This window comes from Microcebus murinus, chromosome 9 (genome assembly GCF_040939455.1).
Source record: "Microcebus murinus isolate Inina chromosome 9, M.murinus_Inina_mat1.0, whole genome shotgun sequence".
NCBI lineage: Eukaryota > Metazoa > Chordata > Mammalia > Primates > Cheirogaleidae > Microcebus > Microcebus murinus.
The window spans coordinates 80,099,525-80,124,438 of NC_134112.1; the positions used below are offsets into that span (position 1 = coordinate 80,099,525).

At 38.2% G+C, this 24,914-nt stretch overlaps 1 protein-coding gene across 1 annotated transcript in view; it reads left to right on the forward strand.

Annotated features, from left to right (window-relative positions):
* The window catches only part of SND1 (staphylococcal nuclease and tudor domain containing 1), a 425,525-nt gene that overhangs the window by 19,645 nt on the left and 380,966 nt on the right, over positions 1–24,914 (forward strand). The window contains exons 2-3 of the mRNA XM_012789123.3: positions 15,030–15,179; positions 21,389–21,509. Coding sequence (XP_012644577.1) covers positions 15,030–15,179; positions 21,389–21,509 — 271 coding nt within the window. The remainder of the gene's footprint in view (positions 1–15,029; positions 15,180–21,388; positions 21,510–24,914) is intronic.

Genomic DNA, 24,914 nt, shown 5'->3' on the forward strand with positions numbered 1-24,914 from the left:
TTTAGGTCCCTTTGAGCCTCTGGTTACAACATTTTCATCAACTGATCAATACATAACCTTGTTCTGTGTGTTTCTGTTTAAAGACAATATATTTATATTATTAATATATAAATACACATATATAATATATAAAATATATAAATATATTTAATATATAATATAATTTGTTTAATATATATTATTGATTCATTAACTTTGAAGTTACAGCCAACAGCACTATAATTTATGCCCAGATGAAGCTTATTTAACACAGTGTTTTCTCTGTAATGTACATCATAGCAGCTTTCTTGTGCTTGGGAATACTAGATACCACATCAGGACTACCCTTAGGGGCTATTTTAAACAGTGAAATCAGCAAAAAGGACAAAAATTTAAAAAACGTGGCAATAAATTGACCACATAGAGAATACTTTATTAGCATGTGAGAACTGAAACAAGAAGGCAGGTAGCACATTGCCTTGTTTGACCTCTGCTGGGAATGAGGGCATCAGACAATTCAAATTTTTGTTTTCTGTATGTGCATGCCTGTGAATGACAGCAAAAGTGCTAAGAGTATTGATTTTGGGGTTACAAATAAATTACAGTAAGTAGGTGAATTTGCAAATGTAGAATCTGAATAGTGAGGATCTTCTATATTTTTTTTCTGAAATATTTCATCGTTATCCACAGATACAATATCTCATTACTCTTAAAAACAGTGGTCCCCGACCTTTTGGGCATCAGGGACCATTTTTTTTTTTTTCAAATCGGGACAGTATCCGAAGGGACCATTTTAATGGAAGACAATTTTTCCATGGACTGGGGAGTGGGGATAATTCAAGCACATCACATTTATTGTGCACATTATTTCTATTATTACTACATTGTAATATATAATGAAATAATTATACAACTCACCATAGGTTTGGGACCCCTGCTTTAATACTAAGTATTGTCATAAAAACAAGGTCCCTCATCTATATGACATAATAAAATCAGAAATTATCATGGATATAATACTGCCATCCAACCTACAGACTCCTTTCAGATTTTGCTATTTGCCCTGATTAGTGCAGGATCCAATCCAGGATCACTTGTTGTCATGTCTCTTTAGTTTCCTTAAGTTAGGAATAATTCTTCAGTCTTTCTTTGATTTTCATGATCCTGACATTTCCCAAGAGCTACTTTATAGAATGTCCTTCATTATAGGTTAGTCTGTTGTCTCTTTATTATTAGATTTAAAGCTATGCATGTTTGACAGGAATACCACATAAATGATGCTAGGTTCTTCTCAGTGCATCATATCAATGAGGCCATACCATATCATCCGATTGCTGGTGCTGATAACTTTTATTACTTGATTAAGATGGTGTCTGTCTGGTTTCTCCAGTGTAATTTTAGTCAATAAGAATTTTATAGAACTTTCTCTTACACATTAGTTTATTTATTCATTTATTTAATTATTTTTGATTTTCAAGTTGTCACAGTTTTGGCCATTGAGAGCTCTTGTAAGCTGGCTCCTCTCATTTTGGTATGTCCCCATCATTCTTTGAGCACTTTCTTACTTCCTGACACAGCAAGATGTTCCAGGCTCATATTGTATTTTCCCTGTTCCAGCCCTGAAATTGACTCTTTCTCTAAGGAGCCTTGATTCTTATAAGCAGGGAAGAGTGCTTAGAAGCCAAGATCTGGGTACCAGGTGTGCTCATTGCTACTAAAGTATCATAGTTTTTAGGCCCTCTTTCTTAGTTGATGGGGCTAGGAAATATGTATGAACACACACATCTCCATCTATTTTTATATTAATCATTATATATTAAAAAGCGGGGGTTTACCTTTACTTATAATCCAAGAGGGTTTTTTTCCTAGACTTTCTATGTTTGTAACTCTGCTCTGAGAAACCTATCTCTCATTATCCTCAGTATATGATTTGCTCAATTCACCTATGGGTGACCAACTTCCTGCTTGCAACACATGAATCCTCAGCTTTTAATGACTTGCCAGTAAGGGCTTGCTGACTCTGCAGGCCCCAGTTCCCTACCAGCCTGCACTGACAAAGGAAAAGGAGGGTTTAGAGCTTTTCTGATCTGTTGGTAACTTAAGGTGATTTGGCCTTATAAAATGTTCACCCTTAAAATAAAGAGTGCCTAGTATCATAGCAGAAATATAACATCTCTTCTGTTTTTGGAGAAAAAAAATACTTTGCCTTTAGGCTTTTTTTCTTTGAAATATTTCCAGCTTCCTTTTTAAACTTATTAGAAGGCTTGAGCTGGGTTGTTTCTTCCAGTTCCATGTGCTTTTGGTATTTATCTGGAACTGAAATAAAGCGCTTTAAAAAAATTACCTCCAATTTTTCTGTGTTTTTGTGTTTGAAAAAAATCTTTTTTTTTTTTTAATTAAAACATGTTTCTTCACCAGAAGTTTATAAATTCACTCCTATTGTATGTGTTTTTCCTGTCAGAACATTGAATTTAGGAGTTGTGATCGCTGTTAGACCCAAGCTTTCTCACTGGCTATTCAGTGTTAAACCTCAGTGATATGTAGTGTCTACATTTGGACTTCTGGTTTCTCTGACCCGGTACTTTTAATGTTCAAGAAAATAATACATAGTTATTAAAGAGACTGCAAAGAGACTCCTGGAATTAATAAATAAATTCAGCAAAGTCTGAGGTTACAAAATGATGTACACAAATCAGTAGCATTGCTATATGCTGACAACAGTCAAGCTGAGAATCACATCAAAGACTCAATACCTTTCACAAAAGCAACAAAGAAAATGAAATACCTAGGAATATATTTATGGAAGGAGGTGAAGGACCTCTACAGGGAGAACTATGAAACACTGAGGAAGGAAATCACAGAGTATGTAAACAAATGGAAAAATATATCATGCTTATGGATCAGCAGAATCAACATTGTTAAAATGTCTGTACTTCCCAAAGTGATCTACAGATTCAATACAACTCCCATTAAAATACCAGTGTCACTTTTTGCAGATCTGGAAAAAATAATTCTGTGGTAATATGGAACCAGAAAAGACCCTGTATAGCCAAAACAACCTTAAGCAAAAAGAACAAATAGGGAGGCATCAATTTACCAGACTTCAAGCTATACTACAAGGGTATCGTAACCAAAACAGCATGGTACTGGCACAAGAAGAGAGACATAGACCTATGGATCAAAACAGAGACCCAGATATAAAGCCATTCTCATATTGCCATCTGATCTTTGACAAAGCAGACAAAAACATACACTGGGGAAAAGAATTCCTGTTCAATAAATGGTGCTGGGAAAATTGGATAGCCACATGCAGAAGACTGAAACAGAATCGACACCTCTCACCACTCAAAAAAATTAATTCAGGCTGGGTGTAGTGGTTCATGCCTATAATCCTAGCACTCTGGGAGGCTGAGGCAGGTGGATCGTTTGAGCTCAGGAGTTCGAGAGCAGCCTGAGCAGGAGTGAGACCCCCATCTCTACCAAAAATAGAAAAAATTAGCCGGGCATGGTGGCGCATTCCTGAAGTCCCAGCTACTTGGGAGGCTGAGGCAGAAGGATCGCTTGAGCCCAGGAGTTGAGGTTGCTGTGAGCTAGGCTGATGCCACAGCACTCACTCTAGCCTGGGCAACAAAGCGAGACTATGTCTCAAAAAAAAAAAAAAAATTAAGTCACAATGGATAACAGACTTAAATAAGGCATGAGACTATAAGAATTCTAGAAGAAAATGTTGGAAAAACTCTTGTGGACACTGGCCTAGGCTAAGCATTTATGAAGAAGATCCCAAAAGCAATCACAGCAACAACAAAAATAAATGGAGCCAATTAAATTAAGAAGCTTCTGCATAGTGAAGGATAAAGTTAATAGAGTGAACAGACAATGTACAGAATAGGAGAAAATATTTTCATACTGTCTATCTGATAAAGGGCTGATAACCAGAATCTACAAAGAACTCAAGCAGTTCAACAAGAAAAAAAAAATCAAACAACCCCATTAAAAAGTGGGCAAAGGATGTAAAAAGAAATTTTTCACAAGAAGATAGGCTAATGCCAACAAACATGAAAAAATGCTCAACGTCTCTAATAATCAGGGAAATGCAAATCGAAACTGCAGTGAGATCACCTAACTCCAGTGAGAATGGCTTTTATCAAAAAGTCCCAAAACAGCAAATGCTGTCATGGATGTGGAGAAATAGGAACACTTATACACTGTTAGTGGGACTGCAAACTAGTACAACCTCTATGGAAAGCAGTATGGAGATACCTTTAAGAGATACAAGTAGATCTACCATGTGATCCAGCAGTCCCACTGCTGGGTATTTATCCAAAGGAAAAAAAGAAATTTTATAAAAAAAGACCTGCACCTGAATTTTAAAAATTTAAATATATAAATATTTTATAATCTTTATATATTTTTACTTTTCCTTTCTTAGTTTTTCTCTCTACCCTGGTTTATGTGACACACACCTGAATGTTTATAGCAGCACAATTCACAGTTGCAAAGAAGTGGAAACAACCCAAGTACCCATCAATACAGGAGTGGGTTAATAAAATGTCATATATTTATACCATGGAGTACTACTCAGCCATAAAAAGAAATGGTGAACTAATACCTCTTGTATTAACCTAGATGGAACTGGAGACCATTCTTAAGTGAAGTCTCACAAAAATGGAAAAACAAACACCACATGTACTGACCATTAAATTGGAACTAATTGATCAACACTTATGTGCACATATGGAAATAACACTCATCAGAAATCAAGCAGGTGGAAGGCAGGAGGAGGAGGTGGATAAATTCATACCTAACGGGTACAATAACTTTGACTGAAACTAGAAAAGTAATTTATGTAACCAAAACATTTTTCCCCCTGTAGTATTCTGAAATTAAAAAAAAAAATCTTATTGAATGGTTTAGTTTGATGCTCTATTCATCCTTTACGCTTTGTTTCCAGATTTTAATACCAAAGAAAATACAGAAATGTTTCCTTTCTGAAGGGAGTATGGGAAGAGAATAAAGGGCCCTGATCACTGTAGTAATTTTCCTTTACCTTTAATATAATCTGAATGCTTGACCCCAGCCATTTAGTAGAGGGGAAAGTACTCTCTGTAGTGATGTTCTTTTTTATGTTCTGGAGTCAGTTAATTTTTGGTTCTTACTCTGGTAAGTCAACACATGACTGTTAACCACTTTGAAAAATTTTCTTTTGACAACTGGGCGATGTCTCTGAAATGTCCCTTCACATTTGTCTGCTATACGTGGCTTCCTGCATTCTCTCTTATTTCTGAGTAAATATACCTTGATCTCCCAGACCTTTGGCAATGGTAGAGCTTAAGATGAGGTAGTGAGGACTTGGCTTTGCAGAGGACTGTTTCTTGGAGATGGTCCTGATACTGGTTTCTAGGAGATTGAGTTAGTTCCTTCATGGTAAGGCTTTGATTGTGAAGGCTAAGCTACGGGGTTGGTGGTGTTCTTTTATGTAAGTTACCAATATTTTGGCTCATGGTTCTTGTATCATAGGTTAGTATTTGGGCTTTATTAGAAAGTATACAGGGAAAATCTGTGTTCTAGCCCTGATGCCATCATCTTACTGTGCCATAGTTTTCTTGTCTATAAAAAGAGGGTAAGTGTGCCTGCCCTGCTTCCTGAGAGCATTGTTGTGAGGATGAAGAGGGGTGGAAAGTAGAGAAGGGAGAGCAATGTTCCCTTAACATTTATTGAGTTACCTACTAGGTTTCAGGCACTGTTAGGCATGTTAATAGTCAAACAACCCAGAGAAGATACTAGTAGTATCCTCATTTATAGATGAGGGACTATCACAGTGTTCAGAATGGTTTTCACTTGAGTTTGTGTTCAAACTCAAGACTATCTAATTTCAGAGCTCATGGTCATTCCAGCTGGCCACACCAACTGAGGCTATGATTGCTAAAACATTTTGTCAAGTATGAAGTTCAGTACAAACTTAAGAGATGATATTTACTACCATTACCTCTGAGGACAAAGATTCTGACATAGGCACTTAAATTGTTTTCCTAGAGAGTATGTATCTTAACTGGTAAATCAGGGGAATTAGACTACAGGTTATCTATTAATTCTGGCTGAATTCAGTGGCAGTAGAATTTTGGTGAGTTTGATATTTACTTTTCATATCCCCAGAGGAAATATCTCATCTTTTTCTATTGTACATACTGCTCTAATCTTACTTTAGAGCACAGTTTGAGCCATTTCTTTATATTAGCAATGTTGGCTATTATTTATTGTGTCTTTGGGCTGGGCTCTCTTGTTTAGGTTTCATAACAACTCTTAGGGATATTCTTATATATTTAATTTTGTTAGTGATGAAACTGAGGCTAATGGAGCCAATTGAGTAACTTTCAAAAGTTACTGCTGACATCAATTTGATTCTGAAACTAAATTCTCGTTGCCATATCCTGTTGCTCTTGCTTTGATTATAAACACAAGCAGTTTGTGTAACTTGAAGTAGTCCAGAATTTATTTTTGCCATGTACTTGCTATTTAGACTACCATAAAACCAGTTTTCATCTCACTCCCTTGTCATAATGCTTTCTATCAGAGGTTGGCAAATTTACTCTATAAAGGGCCAGGTAATAAATATTGGCTTTGCCAGCCATATAGTCTCTGTCGCAACTACTCAATTCTGCCATTGGAGTGTGAAAGCAGCCGTAGACAATACATAAATGAATGAGCTTGGCATGTTCCAATAAAACTTTATTTATGGAACAAATTTGAATTTCGTACTCTTTTCGCATGTTACATAATATTCTTTTGATATTTTTCCAACTATTTCAAAATGTAAAAACCATTTTTAGCTCATGGACTGTACAAAAACAGGCGGCAGGCTAGATTTGGCCAGTGGGCTGTAGTTTGCCAATCCTGCTTTTTGTAATTCTGAAGTTTTCTTTCTTGTGTCTTCTTTTTGGGTGTTCTTTTGTAATATTGGACTCTTAGTCTCTGCTTGCCTTGCAGATGGTAGTGTTTAATAAATGCTGGTTTGATTTGGGGCAGCCAGCTTAAGGAAGCTTTACTTGCTTAGTGATTTGGTCTCCAGCACCTGCTCTTCTGGCACATATAAATGGAGATTTTAATTGGGAAAAAGATTTAATCAGTAGGTAACTTCAGATACCATTTTAGTAGAGAAATAAGCTCCCAAATGCTTGTTTCTGTGTTGACATAGTAGGATATTAGGATTGGGAGACTTCAATTCCAGTCCCTCCTCAACTCTCAGTACCTTGTTGTTTTAGACAAAGGTTACTTTACCTGTCTTGCTTTCAGATTTTTTAGCTGTAAAAAAAGAAAAGGGCCCAGATTAGATATTCTTTTTATCTGACCCCACTCTGTATATGACTGTTTTCATTCTCCTGAGATTTCAACTGTCCATTTGCAAACTGAGTCCCAATTCATGGCACAGCTGGCTCAGGAGCAGCAGCTTGCGTTTGCATCTGCTGGTTCTGCTGGTGTATCCGGAGCCAGTGGAGCCAGTGAAAGAGCAATGCCGTGAGCTTCTGGGCTTCCACTTCATTGACTTTGAATGTTGGGCTCTCTAAGTTAGATTTGACTCTTGCTCTTGCCAGAAAAAGGAAAAAACAACAACAACAACAACAAAACAAAAACTGGCCACATTGGTGAATATTCTGGGAAAGACCTCCCAGACCACACAGCTTATGTTCTTTGGGGATTGCTTGCTTTGTCTAGATGACTTTTTAATTTTCAAGAGATGATTCTTCCTGTGGAGCAACAGCCCTGGCTGCCAGGAATCTTTTTCCTGGCATACTTTTGGATATTTTCCCCAATTGAATTTCTCTTCAGTTACTTTTCCTTTTATTTAGTTTCTTCAGATGTTTTTGCTTTATTAAAGTGGGTCTAGTAGGACCAAACCTTGCCTCCCCATTCTACAGCAGCTCCTTCCCAATCCTCTGATGGTATTTTCAGGTGTGGAAAATACCTTGTACAGGGGAGGGTTCCTGGCCTGCCTCTCCGCCACCCTGTCATAGAGAACCTTTGCAGTCCACATGCAGTCTTTGGGTTGTGGTAGCTGGAAGCTTCCAGATGGCACTATGGACCTCTCAGCTCGATGACTTTGCTGGATCTTCTTTCTTTGTGTCACACAGAATACTTGTGTTGTTTCTGAGAAAAAGCTTATATTGTTTCTGGCCATTTTAATCCTTTTTAGAGCGTTATAGATTTCACTGAATTTCTGTGTCCTTCCTGTGGCTTCTTACTTAGTTATTTCTAGAAGACTTAAAGGTTTATGCTACAGCCTCTTTTGTGGTGAGTCACACTCTGCCTGACTTTTGGTTCTCAGCTGCTTTATTTTCCTTTTTTAAAAGTGTTGATAATGTTGTTCAGCTAGGCATCTAACCCTCCTGCAAGAATATGGAAATCTCTGTAGTGAAATATACATCTATATTCCTATGTTTTTTACTTACATACAGGGCCTTAAAACATTTTATTTTTTGAGATATAATTCACCCTTTTAAAGTATCTAATTCAACGGTTTTTACCATTTTCACACAACTACTGCCACACTAATTTCAGAACATTTTTTTCACCTCAAAAGAAACCTGTACTCACTTATAGTTACTCCCTATTCTCCCCTCCCATCAGTTGCTGGGAATCACTATATTTTCTGTCTCTGTGGATTTGCCTATTCCAGACATGTCATATAAACAGAATCATTCAATATGTGGCGTCTTGTGTCTGGCTTCTTTCACTTAGCATAATGTTTTCGAGGTTCACCCATGTTGTAGCATCAATCAGTACTTTATTTCTTTTTGTTTCTGAATAATATTCATGTTGTATGGATATACCACATTTTATTTATCCATTCATTAGTTGATGAACATTGGGGTTTTCTGTTTTTTGGATTGTTATGAACAATGTGGCAGTAAACATTTGTGTATAAGTTTTTGTGTGGGCATATTTTTATTTCTCTTGGATCTATACCTAGGAGTGGAATTGCTGGGTCATATGGTAACTCTATATTTAACTTTAGAAGAGCTGCCAGACTGTTTTCCAAAGCAGTTGCACTACCAGCAATGTGTGAGGGTTCCAGTGCCTCCACATCCTTGTCAACACTTGTTACATTGTCTGTCTTCCTGATTGTAGCCATCCTAGTGGTTGTGAAGTGGTATGTCATTGTGGTTTTGATTTGCATTTCCTTGGTGACTAATGATGATGAGCATCTTTTCATGTGCTTATTGGCCATTTGTATTTCTCTCCTGAGTACATGTCAGTTCAACTCCTTTGCCCATTTTTAATTGGATTGTCTTTTTATTATTGAGTTATATTAATTATTTATTCTGGGCACTAGATCCTTATCAGATAGATATATGCTTTGCAAATTTTTTTTAACACTTTTTTTTTTTTTTTGAGACAGAGTCTCGCTTTGTTGTCCAGGCTAGAGTGAGTGCCGTGGCGTCAGCCTAGCTCACAGCAACCTCAAACTCCTGGGCTCCAGTGATCCTTCTGTCTCAGCCTCCCGAGTAGCTGGGACTACAGGCATGCGCCACCATGCCCGGCTAATTTTTTTTATATATATATCAGTTGGCCAATTAATTTCTTTCTATTTTATAGTAGAGACGGGGTCTCGCTCTTGCTCAGGCTGGTTTTGAACTCCTGACCTTGAGCAATCCGCCCGCCTCCGCCTCCCAAGAGCTAGGATTACAGGCGTGAGCCACAGCGCCCGGCCAACACTTTTTTGATAGTGTCCATTGAAGCACAATGTTTTTAATTTTGATGAAGTCCAATTTATATTTTTTAGTTGCTTGTGTTTTTGGTGTCATATCTAAGAAACCACCATTTAATGCAAGGTCATGAAGATTTACATCTGTTTTCTTCAAAGACTTTTATAGTTTAATTCTTACAGTTAGTTCTCTGATCCTTTTTTGAGTTATCTTTTGTATAAGGTGTGAAGTAGAGGTCCAACTTCTTTCTTTTGGGTATGGACATTTAGTTATCCCAGCACTGTTTCTCTATTCACTTATCTTGACATGCTTGTTGAAAATCAGTTGGCCATAATTGTATGGATTTGTTTTGGACCTTTTGTAATATTTATTATCAGGTGTCTGCCCTCATTCCTCATATTAGTTCTTCATATTGGCAGTATTGCCATTACAATATACCTGTTATATATAACTTATGGGGTAGTTGTGCCTGTTAAGCCAATCCTTACAGGGCTGATAAGATGCCATGCTCAGGCCAAGATGATTTTTGTTCTTGGGCTGGGAAAAAATATTGGCTTTATTGACAAATTTCTATACCATCACTTTTTCGCCCTAAGAGTAGTATGGCTAGGTTTTTGTATAAGAAATTTTCTGTCTTCTTGTATACCAAATCATTAATCAGAATCTAGTGAAGGTTTAATGTGGTGTTCCTGTTGCTGGGCAACATTTTAGTGGCTGCCAATATAGTGTTTCACTGTAGGTAAATCTCCCAGTAAACCTATAAGTGGGTTTGAACAGTTTGAGTCCCCATTTTCCTTCTCATCTGCCTTGTTTCAGCTTTTGTAACCGTCTGACTTGTGCCCTGAAGCCAGGTCCTTTGAATCACACCATGTCCCTCTGCAACCTTTATCAGCAGAGCTGAGAAATGTCTAATCCATAACCTCACTCAAACTGACTCATTGTGACAGCTGGTTTCACAAACATCCTGCTTATCAGGTAGTCCTATGATCATTCTTTTAGAATGTCATTTTATTAATATAATTGGATAAAGCAGTAACCATTTGACTTGCTTTCTATGCTCTATAAATTAGCAATTAAGTATAATTACTACATCCATGAAAGTTTGCAACATGACTTAGTACAGCTTTGGCAGACCAATTACCCGTGACAGTTTCTTCTGAATCTTAATATTATTTGCCTGAAATTAAAATTATGATAAACAATGTATTTCCCTTATATATGATGTTTATTGTTTGTCCATCTCCCCCCACTAGAATGGCAGCTCCCCAAGAACAGAAATTTATGTCTGTTTTGTTTCAATACCTAGCACATAGTTGGCACTCAGTAAGTAAGTGAATAAATGAATCAATTAATGAAGAAAATCATAAAAATAGTCCAATTTAGAAGGAAAGTCTTTCAGAGAAGAAAAATGACTTATTTTGGTGCCATCTGAGATATAAGTTGTCTGTCATAGACTCTTGGCCTTTTTCATATTTTACTTGGACATTTTAAATATTTTTCCCCCAGAAGATACTTTTTCTTGGCTTTATCTAGTGGAGAACCTTAGATATGGGAAGGCCATTATAATATTTTTATTAAGAGAAAATCTTGATTAAAGACCATTGACAAGTAAGACAGGTGGGAGAGGTTTGACAGTGGTTGGAAGATGAAATGGAGATAGTGAAAAGGTGTAGTGTGCTTTGAACGATTTCAGTTCCTATGAATAATAGGAGGGAAACTAGTTCTACCCTAAGAGAAACAGGTCTCTTCCTTCTATAATGGTCTACAGACACCTATCTTCATAGGTCACCACCAAGGCAATGACCAAATGAGGGAAAGAGATTTAAGAGGAAAGATTTGCATGCCAGTCCTTTCCTCCTGGAGGAATAGGAATAGCAATGCCTGCCACAATGAATCTATTCTTGCAAGCATCGACTGTTGTCTGAACAGCATTTTTGATGGAATAATGCAAAGAACTTCCTACAGCAGCCTTTAGAATAGCATTCAGGGAGAGGGAGGGCATATGAAAGAGTTTTTCACAATTACTACCTACAGGTTGTTTGCCAAAGCCCTTAGTGGGACCAGGATAATAGTGGTAGACTCTTTGTCCCCAGGGATCTAGTTTACTAGGCAGAGGCATTAGAAGTAATACCTTTCTGATATTTAGAGGTGAAAAGGGGCTCTCCTCATCAGTCACTGTGTCTTTGAGCTTTTCTGTAGTGTTTGGCAGGCTTGAGAAACAAAGATAGTTTCCCAGTCTGGGTCAGTGCTTATTTATCAGAGTTTACTTTGGTCAACCAAGGTAAATAGGAGTTATCTTGTAAGTGGGTCTTTGTTTTTCCAATTGGACTTTACCAAGAGGTCTCCTGGAATGCTTTACTCTTTTTTGTGAAAACTTTAGTAAAGGCAAAGAACAGGCACTGGAGACAGATGATCTGGTTTGTATGCTGTATGTAACTTGGCTCTCCTCAGCCCCATTTGGAATCTGTGCTTGAATGATTTTAAAGTGCAGAAATTTTACACTGTGCTATTGCTATGTGTTTTGTTTTTGCCACTTATAAGGAAGAATTGACTATAAATGAGTCGGATCCAAGCTCTTTTGCTTATCTTCCTTGGCCATTCTCATTCAGGAACTTCAGGCATCCTCTACTCTAGTATACCTGCACTCTTCTGGTTTGTTTTTGTTTGAGAGCTTATCTTTTGAGAATATCAGTTCCCTGGGATGATGGCTAGGGTATGGATCCTCAGGATAGGCTTTTGGCAATGTTGTTTGGTTGGAAGTTTGAGGGTCCAATTGCTGATAACACTTGATCAGAAAAGGTAAAAATGAAAAGCATGCCTTTTAACTGGATTAGGAAGACAGTCTTTTTGTGCATGTGTCATAGTATAGCCAGGGAGAAGTGATTTAGGCCAAGATCTATGTACTTAGGCTGTTGAGGATAATTAGACATGAATCAAACCACTAGTTTTTGAAAATTGGAATATGCATATTTGTTTGATACAGTTTTCATAAAAAGGTAAAAGAGTGGATAAATGAATTGTGCCATAGTCATACAATGGAATACTATACAGCTGTGAAAATGAATGAACTGCAGGCAGGTTGAATATCCCTTATTGGAAATGCTTGGGACTGGAAATGTTTCTGATTTTGATTTTTTTCACATTTTGGAATATTTACATTATACTTATCAGTTAAGCATCCCTAATTCAAAAATCCAAAATCTGAAATGCTCCAAAGAGCATTTCCTTTGAGCTTCATGTCAGCGCTTAAAAAGTTTCAAATTTTGGAGGATTTTAGATTTTTGGATTTGGGAAGTTCAACTTGTATAATGTTTCATATCAACATGGATGAGTTTCACCAAACCAGATGAGCAAAAGAAGCAAATCATTGGTGGGTACATGCAGTAGACTTTATAGAGTTTAGAAATAGGAAAAACAAAACCACATTGCTTAGGGATATGTATGTAGATGAACTGTACAGAGGGAAGAGCAAAGGAGGGATTATCACCATGGTCAGAATAATGGTGGGGGTCTGAAGAAGGGGCTAGTTAGAGAGGGGCCCAGAGGGAGTCCAAGGTACTGGCAGTGTTCTAGTTCTTAACCTGGGTTGTATTTACTCAATTGTTTACTTTCCTTCTTTAACTTGTACATATAGGTTTAAATGCACTTCTGTATTTATATTAATATTTCACAATTTATAGCATTAGTTAAGATGGAGAGGTGAGGGAGAAATGTCAATCAAATGGAAAGTGGATGTATATGCATAACTTCCCTTTGTACTCCTTTTTCCTTTCCTTTGATTCAGCTTCCTTTATAGGGATCATTCCTGTACAGAGAACTCCATGGTCTTGTCTAAGCAATGTTCTACATTGACAGAATCCTCTAGCCTTCTATCTACTAAACCTTTCAGTAGCTATTTCTTATTTCTTGGTTTTGTTTTTTGTTTTGATTTGTTTTGTTTTAAGAAACAGGGTCTCACTGTTGCCCAGGCTGGAGTGCAGCAGCTATTCACAGTTATGATCATAGTGCATTATAGCCTCAAATTCCTGGCCTCAAGTGATCCTCCTGCCTCAGCCTCCTGAGTAGTGGGGACTACAGGTATATGTCGCAGTGCCAGCCAGCTATTTCTTGTTTTGAAGTGTAGAATCAAGTCTTTCAGGTTTGGTAAATCCAATGCTGAGAGCACCTCTCACAATCTGTTGGTTTTATTGTGCCCTCTGAGCAAAGAATTTGAATATCTTAGGTCATTTGGGTCATTTTTTCTGTAGGCCCCTTCTTCTCTTTTTTCACTTAAAATCCTCCTTTCTTCTCTCCTGTAAATATTTTCAAGTTAAATGCCCATGGGCTTCAGAGTTCGTCTTTATAGTTGCAAGTGGACACTATGCCTGGCACCTTTAGTTGGTGAGATGAAAAGAGCTACTACTCTTGGGTGCCTTAAGGTACTTGTTAGAGTCTTCTGTTTTAATCTTCTAGGGCATGGATTTTCTAGATTACTTCTGTATCTTTCTCTTGGCCTTGAACATAAGAGCTGTCCACCAGGGAACTATGAAGACTGAGCTCTGGATTACTGCTTCCACGTTAGTCCTGGGCATGCTCAGTTCCTCCTGGATGGTATGTGGGATCTTCTTTCAGCTTTCCCTTCTTTTAAGCCTTGCATTGTTTGTTTCAATCCTAGAATAGAAAGTGTGGCTGAAGATAATAACTTCTTTTTTTTTTTTTTAATTACATTCTTTTTTTTTAAGAGATAGGGTCTCTTGCTCTGATGCCCAGGCTGGAGTTCATGGGTATGATTGTAGTTTACTGAAGTTTCCAATTCCTAGGCTCAACTGATCCTTCTACCTCAGTCTCCTGAGTAGTTGGGACTACAGACCTGTACCACCATGCCTAGCTAATTAAAAAAAAATTGCTTTTTTATAGAGATGAGGTCTCACTATGTTGCCAGGCTGGCCTCAAACTCTTGGCTTACCAAAGTGCTGGGGTTATAGGCATGAGCCATGGTACCTGGCCTGAGATGCGAACTTTTTAATAATTGAAAAGAACACAAGTAGTGTTGCTTGCTGGGATGAAATTACAAAGGTCATTAATGTCCATGTCTCACATCCCTTTTCACCTCAGTCTATTTATTTTATGACTTTTCTATTGTTTAATTCCTACTTATATTTCTGGGTCCATCATTTCAGAATTTGACCTAAAGTTTAATATAGGCATTTCAGTTACAAAATTAAAAACAATCCTATTCATTCAGTCATTCAAATATTTGAGTGCCTCTGATGTCATTCTAGATGTTGGGGATACAGTAGTAGACAATCTACATTATGGTGATATTACCTGTAGACCACTAATTTTCTCATCCCTCCCCCCTCCACTTAGGTCCTCTCAGGGTGTGCCATCATTGTCCGAGGGCAGCCTCGTGGTGGGCCTCCTCCTGAGCGGCAGATCAACCTCAGCAACATTCGCGCTGGAAATCTTGCCCGCCGGGCAGCTGCCACACAACCCGATGCAAAAGATACCCCCGATGAGGTACGTGCTTCCTGAGGCTGTAGACCTAGGTGACAGTCCACTCTCTTCCTTCACTGATGCAATTTTGATGTATTTTTTTCCTGTGTATTTTGAATATTTTTGCAGCTAGGACTGATGATTCCGGATGTCCCCACAGCAGCTTCCATCTGTTGTGTACACATTTACTACCTTTAGCAGCAGTTGCAGTCTGGGGGATTTTTCTCATACCCTTTCCCATAGGCTTAGGTTGTCATGTTTTCACTACTTCATGTCTTAGAATATGTTAGGAATATTTCCTCGGTAGTCTCAGCCATTTAAAGTCACCATTGGTTATGGCAGAGCTCTTTTATTAATTTATTTTTGAATTCTTTATTCATTCACATTGCTCAAAATTCAGAAGGATATACAGTGAAAATTCTATTAAATAGTATTTTTCCCGGAGATAACTGATGTTACTAAGATCTTGTGTTTCCTTCCAGAGATATTTAACACTTACAAGAGCAGACACTTTGATTTTTATAAATGGTAGCATACTATAAATGCTAGGTCCATACTTTATTGCAGATTCTTAATCTGGGATCCATGTACCTCTAAAGACATCTGTGAACCCTAAGAAATTGCAAAATTTTGTGTAAACCTGGATTTTTTAGAGGAGTTTTTATCAGTTTCTTAAGGCAACTTGTGGTTCATGAGTAGTTCAGAACCATTGTGTTATGCTGAATTGAGACACTGAGCTTGTTTCCCACCATTTCTCCCTCCTCCCCGCCATCTCCTGGGCCACCTTGGCTTCATTGTGGTCTGCCTTCAACTCCTTAAGTTTCTGCCTTTTTAGGCAGCTGCTATGAGTCCATCTGGCATTGTTAGTCTTCTTGGCTCCTGTTGCTCCTCTACAATTGGAAACATCAGCGCGTGGCTCTCCCTTAGTAGTACTTTGGCTATCAGAAATGAAGTTTCTGGATTGTAATTATTTGTCCTCTACCCCAACTTAGTGACATTGGGCAGGTTGGTACCTCAGCTTTCCTATGCTATGCCCTGTCAAGGAGGTGAAGAAAAGGCAAGAGTTCATGGAGGTCTTATATTTATGGAAAGCATTTAGTTTTTTCATCTATAATAAAGGGCATTTTGTTGGAATTAGGAAGATAGAGAAGCAATGTTATAGATGGTAGAGATAGAGAAAAATCACCCATAATTCTGCTACCAACAGTAATCAGACTAAATAGATTAAAATAAGTTTAGATAGATTAAAATCAGTTCTTTTTCATTGGTCCTCCATTAGTGACCACAGGTATTAGGAATAATAGTGTATACCTCAGGGTTATTTAATGAGGATTAAATGACATAATGTGAAGTAGTTAGTGCATGTTTATGAAGTACTTAATAAATGTTAGTTGTGGTAGTCACTACTGCCTGTTAATTTCTCTTACTCCAGTTAGTGCTAGTACTGTTAGACTAAAAGATTAAATCTCTTTTAGCATTTTTCAGATTTGGAGTGCTAACCAAATGGGTGAACCAACATTTTGAATAATTCTTTTCCTTTCAGTTATGTGTGTAATAGCTTGACTATTTCTGAGAGAAGAGTGCTGACTTTTCTTGGAGCTGATTAAGTTCATTTCCCTAGATGTAAGAAGTAGTGGAGCCTCTAAGAAAGAGGGGTTGGATTTTAATTTCCTGTTTCATGGATGAGAATTTTCAGCAGAGAAACACAAAGCCAGTGGGAACTTATTCTAAAATATCACAACTGTATCCCATGTTAACAGGACAATAAAATTTTACCAGAACTATCCTAGGTGAGCAGATACTATGCAGTCTGATCCCAGCATTATATATTTAGCTCCATATAAATATACAGTCTGGTGCTTTTTGTCTCTTCTAGAGCAACTCAGTTTCTCTTAGTAACTCTTCAAAGATCCCTGTGAGATGATATATTTGATAGCCAGAGATTTCATTCTTTCCTAGCCAACAGTCATTATTTCTCCTTCCTAATAATCCGAGCTCTCCTTGCCCTGCTGTGATCTGGTTTTCCTCCTACCATGCCCTGAAAGCTGCTCTGATGTAAGTTGCCAGTAATGCCAACTGATCCCAAAACCTGATTTTGACACCACCTCCCCACTCCCCCCTGCCCCATGACAGCATCCAGGCCTTTATCAAGACCTAGAGATTCTGCCTCCTCAAAACCTCTCTTACCCATCTTTGACATTTCATTAATACTGCTATTGTTCTTTGTTTGACTCTGATAGGGTACTTGGAACGTTGAAATAATAGTCCCTTTGCCTTCATTCCCCTCCTTCTATTTCTTTATCCTCCCAAATCTTTTTGAAACATAATTTCATTTATTCCCTTGCTCAGTGTTATTCCCAGACTCTAAAGTGATTCCTCATTACCTCTGTGACAAAACTAAATGCCTTAGCCTGAGATACAAGCCCATTTGTGATTTGACTTTTTGACTTTTCTTACTGAACTCTCTCTGAGTTGCTAAGCCTCAACCATGCTGAAGTACTTAAGTACTTCTTCTCACAGGCTGCTTGAGTCCTTCTTCCTCATGCTGCTTCCTCTGTCAGGAGTTCCTTCCCCACCTTGTGTGGCCCAGTACATCACACCTGATATTTCCTTTCTTCATTCCATCTTTGTGTTGTCATAGCATTCACACCATTTCATTCTATGTTTATGTGTCTTTTGCTATTAAACTGTAAGCTTTTCAATGGGAGAAACCCTTTTTCTCCATAGCCTTTCTCTCCCTGGTCAATACCTGACACAGTGCAGGTATACAGTGAATAATGAGGAAAGGAAACTATGTATCTCCTTGTTGGGGGAGTGTCTGTGGATTATACAAGGTGGCACTACCCTTCCCTGTGGCTTTCCATTGCTTGGAGCATGTTGTCTAGTTTTTTTACATTCAAGAGGAATCAAGGACATTACTGTTCATTTGCTTCTCTTTGTATCACTGTCTCAAATATCACATTTGATTATTCTGTGTTTTCCCTCATGATATTTCTTTCAAAGAAACTCAGATCTCTCTTAAGTCCTATGGCAATGAAAGAAGCTCCACTGTATGTCCCCAGCCGTCCCTGCCCTGTTCAGGCTAATCCCAAGTGTTGCCTAGCTACTCCAGGCAGCCTAGATACTGCATTGATGAGAACTATGGGAATTATATATTTATTTCTCACAGATTTATTGAGCTCCTGCTGTGTGTAAAGCTGTACATTGGTTTCATGACAAATATAGTAATGAATGTCACAGTCTTGTGTTCATTGGAGCTTTTGAGGATAGGGGTGCTGGGGGAGAGATGGCAGAGCAGGATTATCAGTTATGGTTCCAGATGATACAGTGGGACGGTCAGAAGAGAAGGAGGGACAAGAAGGTATTCAGCAATTGGGCCATGCATAAGAATAACTAGCTTTAAGGTTTTGCATTGTTTTGGGGTTTAATCTTGTCCCAGTAGTTTTAGGAGTCTACCTGATCAAAGAGAAGATTGGAATTAAAAGTTCCATTTCATTGTGGCAGACATCACAACCTTACTTGAGTCCTGCAGTGCACTGTAAGCTACCAGATTGCCTGCTGTGTTGGGCTTTCTAAAGGAAAGAGGTACTTTTGAATCTCAACTACTTAAAGGCCACTTGTGTCTTAGATGAAGTTCTGGGGTATAATTTGAATAGACCACAGTTACTCTTCCTCTTAGACCTTCTGAACCTTTTTTGATAAATGCTATGAGCAAAATTTCCTATACTTGAAACTTAAGAGTTGTTTTGAGAGATTCTATTGGGATAGATATCCCTGTCCTTCTGCCTGGCTGTCCTCTGTGTGGACACATGGATAATACTGGTCTCACTTCCCTAAGAATTCTCTCCCAGAGTACTCTCTTGCCCTTGTGAAGAATGATGTGGTCAATTACTTTCCTGCATATCTCTTGGAGTCTCCTGGTTGCCTGTCTTAGCTGATATCTTGTGCAGTTGCTGAATTTGCACAACCCTGGATGAAGCACAACCTGAGAAGACTGGTTTAGGAAAGAAAGATTAGAGAAACTAGATTATTTTTAAAATAAGGTTAGGCATATGTCCTTTTCAAGATTTCCAGTATGGCTGCTTCTTAGTGACCAGTGACTGACTAGCTGTAAAGATGAGGTTCCAAGAGGAGGATATTCCTTGAGCTAGCATTAAAAGGTTTTAGAGATGTTCTGCCTGGTTGGTAGCCATTGGAGGTTTCCCCACAGAGGCTAGATATTTCTTTTCTAGTTTGGTGGACTGACCATTGATAAGTGAGTGTTCACCAAAGCCTTGGTTTCCTTTAGGAGCACTTGTTTTGTCAGAGTTTTTACAAGTATTAAGGAAAGTTGTTTATTACTGAATTTTAAATATTAGTATGGTATTTAGGACTAAATCTTAAATGTATCTATAGCTGAGGATGTTCTTAGAATAAGTTGATCACTAAGGTTATAAAAATGTGAGAGGTTGTGTTCAGTACTATATCTGTAATGTGTTCAATAATTGAGATGATTTATCAACAATCAGACTTTCTGAGAGTGGTCAAGGTAGAAATAGGACATAAAAATAAAATGAACTCAATATTGCCATTGAGTGAAGTGCTCCTTTGCTTGTTGGTACGTTGAGGAGAGAGCATCAGGTTAGTGAGGATATGCTTGTTTTTGTGTCTTTGAAAGCCCTTCCTCAGAATCAGCTCATCCTAGAACCATTAATGATTGATGTTATGTGACAGTACTATTTTTACAAATACCAGTCCAACGGATTGGTGAACTTGCCATCTTTTGATTGGCTTCTGGTTTCTGGGAAGTCATATGGATGCTTTCTAGAAAAGCTTGTTGGATGACTCCATGGCATAATCTTTGTGGACCAAAGAGGTTAGAGGCTTCCTTTTAGGCCACCAGTGTACTGTTGTGCCTTTACTATATGTAGACTGAGTTCTGTGGTTTCAGGAGATTATAATACACAACATATGCATACTTAGTACCACTTGCCCCTTTTATACTTTAAGTTTTTTCATCACATAAGCTCCTTGAACTCTTACACCATCCCTACTTACTTCTGTTCTAAAGTAACTTGGGATGCTGAACTAGGTCCAGACCGTAAACTCAAGTGCCAGTGGCCGCTGTGACAGGGCTGCTTCTAAGGAGACATCTCCCTTTGTTTAAACCAAGGGTCCTCAGACTTTTTAAACAGGGGGCCAGTTCACTGTCCCTCAGACCGTTGGAGGGCCGGACTATAGTTTAAAAAAAACTATAAACAAATTCCTATGCACACTGCACATACCTTATTTTGAAGTAAAAAAACAAACAGGCAAAAATAGCTGCATGTGGCCCTCGGGCTGTAGTTTGAGGACACCTGGTTTAAACCATCCTAGTAATGATGGGATGGGGATGAGGCAAAACCACCCCTTTGCACATTATCTTGACATAACATGGAAACTCTAATTCCTACGGTGTCTTTGTCTTGAATGGGTGAGAGGGAAGAATTGCCATTGTCAAGGTAATCCTTTATCCAGGGTCTGTTACTGGTATCCCCCCCAGGATTCTGGGACCTGTAAAGGCTTCAGACTAGAACATAAGAGAAGACATTTTGGGAATGTCTTCTAAACTGTTGATGATCTTTGAAAAGGGGATGGAAATGACACAAATAAGGCTCTTACTTGAGCAGCAGATTCACCCTAAAATAATAATAGCAGTAGAACCTTGTCTTTTCTCCAGCAATGCCTTGAACTGTTTTCAGGTTAGTTTAATTGTCAGTGAAAGTGCTTTTGTAAACTGGAAAGAGGTGAACAAATGGAGGTATTGTCATTATTTATGACTTCCCTCTGCCTAGGTGGGTTCCTGGGGCCTGGACTTCATTTCAGTGAATGGGTTGATATATATACAGCATTTAGAGCAGTGGCCGGCACATGGTAAGTGTTATAAAAGTGTTGGCAAATGTTATTCACAAAGTAAGCTATAACTCTGAACAGACAGTGATGGGGAAGAAGTGCTGCTGCCAGTGTCTGAGAAACTCTCAGGCTTGTTTTTAGGGTCTTTGCTAGTTAAACCAACCACTGGACCCTCTTTTTTTATGAGCCCCTTAAGTGTGTGATCTGTGTTGTGTGCATTTCATTTTTATATTCTCATGGCCTAGCATAGGGCCAGGACATGGTAGGTACTCAGACATTTATTGAAGGAATGAAGTTGTTGAATGCTAATTGGGGTCTGGATCTAGGCAGTTCTCCTGTGACACATTTGTTTTGTCTTTCAGCCCTGGGCATTTCCTGCTCGAGAGTTCCTTCGCAAGAAGCTGATTGGGAAGGAAGTCTGTTTCACGATAGAAAACAGGACTCCCCAGGGGAGAGAGTATGGCATGATCTACCTTGGAAAAGGTGAGCTGCAGGGAGGAGAGGACTCATTTCTCTCTGAGTCTCAAGTTCCTCTAAAGATCAGTTTTCATGTGGTGGAAGGCCAGTGTGGGTGCTGGTGGAGATAGGTCTAGGACAGTTGGCAGAAGGTGTAATTGGAAATGCTTTGGGTACTGGGCACAAGGCACATAAGTGCAGAGGGACACCCCTTGCTCCTTGTTTACTCCTTTGCCCGCTTTCTTGGCTTAGTTTAGGTATGTGTAGTACAGAGCTGCATTCTTCCTTGTATTTAGGCCATCAGCTCGTGGAACTCAGTGGCTCTGTGCTTCTAGGTCAGAGTGCTAATTGAATTCCTATAGATTTCCTATTGCATCTTCTGTTTCCTTTATCTATCTTGCAGCTTCTCTTTTCCTCTTGGGAACTCTCTTTAGGAAAGGAAGATTTGTTTAGGGCCTATGGTTTTTTGCAGGCTATGTGTTTTGTATTGGAATGGAAGGAACACAGATGTTGGAGTTGTGTGGATATGTGTTAGTTAGAATTCTGACACTTTCTACCATGTACCCTTAGCCCATCCCCTCTCTATGCCTTAGTTTCTTCATTTGTAAGTTATTGAGAGTGTTTAAAAAGATAGTATATGTAAATCACCTAGCTCTGACACAGAAAATGTACTCAATAAATACATTTGTGTGTGTACACACATATACCTATTGTTTATTTGAGCCACATGGCTCATGGGATATTAGGTGTTTTTGGTCTCTTTTTGAATTAGGTAGAAGGAAAATAAAACTGAGCAATGAAGTTTGAACAGAAATAGGACATTGAAAGAATTGGTAGGTTGTTTTCCAAAAAGCATCCAGATGAATATGAATAGTCAATGTTCATTGAATTATTTGGGGAGCAGATTTTTTAAAAGGTTTTCTGTGATACTTTGATTTAAAAAATCCTTCCTGATAGCCCATATAACTGAGCTGCTTTAAATTAATCTACTTGACTTCGGTAGTCAGTGCTAGTGGTAAGCAAACAGGGTAGAATGGAAATGCAAACAACATTCTGTTAAGATTTTGAGTTTAATTGTAGAGGTGTTAGAAAAATAAGTTAGAAATGAACTTGGAGGTGCCTTGTCCAATTTCCCACCTAGAAGAGAAACCCCTTTTTTAGCCTGCCAGAAAATGGCTGCTTCTTGATTGAACGGAAAATTCTGGAAATAAAAGGAATCTTTCCAAAAAGGGAAGTTAGTAAATAAATAAATTTGCTTTTTACCCTTAATTCTAATAATATAGAAGGAAATCAAACACTTAAGAATTATTGTTCAGTGAATATTGGTTAGAAAGAACATAAGGCAAGATGAAGTGCACTATCTTCAAAATACAGTTGTTCAAGGATTTCATTACCTAAAAAGTTTCAGTTCTGTAACAGCTGGTCAGTCTTCTATTACCCTGCAAGGGACCTCAGTGGACCATAGATCGTTGCCAGCACAGATATTCTGTAAGGAAACCACCTCGAAGAGTTCATTTTAATAACCTTGGTTATGTTAAGAGAAGCTGATATTTTAAATTATCTTTAAAGTTGTTTTTAAAAAGTTTATTTTTTAAAACTGACCCAAATTACAAACTGGATATAATTTAGTACACTAACACACTAGTGTTTACGATAAAACCTGGCACATAGTAGGTGATCAGTAACTATGTACTGAAGCAATGATTGAAATTACCTATATCTTTCAGTTTTAAATGTAGGGAAATGGTTTAATGTTTAGTATTTTCACTCAGGTATTTTAGCCAATTCTTAATGCCAAAATGAAAGAAAGCAGTGGCTTAGATAATTATTACTTATTTTTTTATCCTATTTCATTGCTAATCACTTTTTATGACAGGGAAGAGTGGTAAAATTTGAGAATTTGTGGTTACCCTTGAACTTATTAAAAAAAAAATGATTAGTCTTCTGACTAACCTTCTGACCCACCTGCTCTGAATACTATCCCCAAATGTGACTTGATCAAATTCATAATTTTGTAAGTAATAGGCAGGAAGGAGATCCTTGGCCTATAAATTCTTATCTCACTATCCCATCTGTCACATTTGGTTGCCTCCTTTGAGGGTTCAGCCTAGGGAGATACATTTTTTCTGCTTTTTGCAGGAATAATCAGAACTCACTCTTTAGAAATGGGCCATTTCAGAGTGCTCTGTGCCAAGAAAATGTCTGAGAGCTAGTAGGTACGCTGTTGATTTGGCTGGTTTTATGGTCACTCACCTTGTTTGTACCTGGGCTTTTATTTTATTTTATTTTATTTTATTTTATTTTATTTTTTTATTTTATTTATTTTAAAAAGGGGAGTTATGAGGAGGGGTGTTCCATTGCCTTGTTTGTTTTTTGTTGAGACAGAGTCTTTGTTGCCCTGGGTGGAGTGCAGTGGCGTCCTTGTAGCTCATTGCAACCTCCAGCTCCTGGGCCAAAGGGATCTTCCTGTGTCAGCATCCCTGGTAGCTGGGACTACAGGTGTGCCCGTAGTCCCAGCTGGCTGGGGTTTTTTTTTTTTTTTTTCTTTATGTCTTTTTGGTAGAGACGGGATCTCATTCTTGTTCAGGCTAGTCTCGAACTCCTGAGCTCAGGGAGTCCTCCCAAGTTGGCCTCCCAGAGTGTTAGGATTATAGCTATGAGCCATCATGCCTGCCTTGTAGCTGGGCTTTATTTTTCACCCCTGACCTGCTCAACTTTTCCCTTAATTGTTGAATTTTTCCTTTAGACTTTCTAATCTTTGGGGTTTCTGTTGCTTTGAAAGAACCAATGTAAAATTTACTATTGTGTTTATTTCTGCCCTCAGCAGTAATCTCAATGGAAAGAATTGGGGGAGCTATAGTTAGCCTCAGAACCTGAGCATTTTTTTATAAATATCATACATCTCAACTTTTCTTGGTAGGAAGAGAGGTTTATAATTTATCTCTGCAGAAATTTGGGCATGCTAATGGGGAGACATTTAGGTTGGGCTTGGGGGTGGTGTGTGTACTTGTTACTGTTTACAGAAGTCAATGTGTAGTGTACAGATATAAATCTTAGAGAATTTTATTCTCTGCTGATATTACTTATCCGTTAGACTGGTGTGTTTCAATGTATCTAGGAGCTTGTTCTCTTCCATATTAAAGATTTTTATGTGATGATTCCCTCATAGATGTCTTCCTTTATAGTTTTAGCTGACAAGCAGAGATTTAAGAGAAAACACTGAGCCTAAAAGCTTTTTCAATAGTATGGAAATGCAATTAATGTTTCAAGTGCCTGGATAGAACCTAATCAGGTTGGGTTTTATGTTTAACTTCATCTTTCTTACCAGTTCTGATGGCTGCTGTGTGAGAGAGCAGAAATCTGGCTAGTGTTCTCTCAGTATCTTTGTGAGAACAAGAGAAAGTCATTGTCATTGTCAAATAATGTACCTTG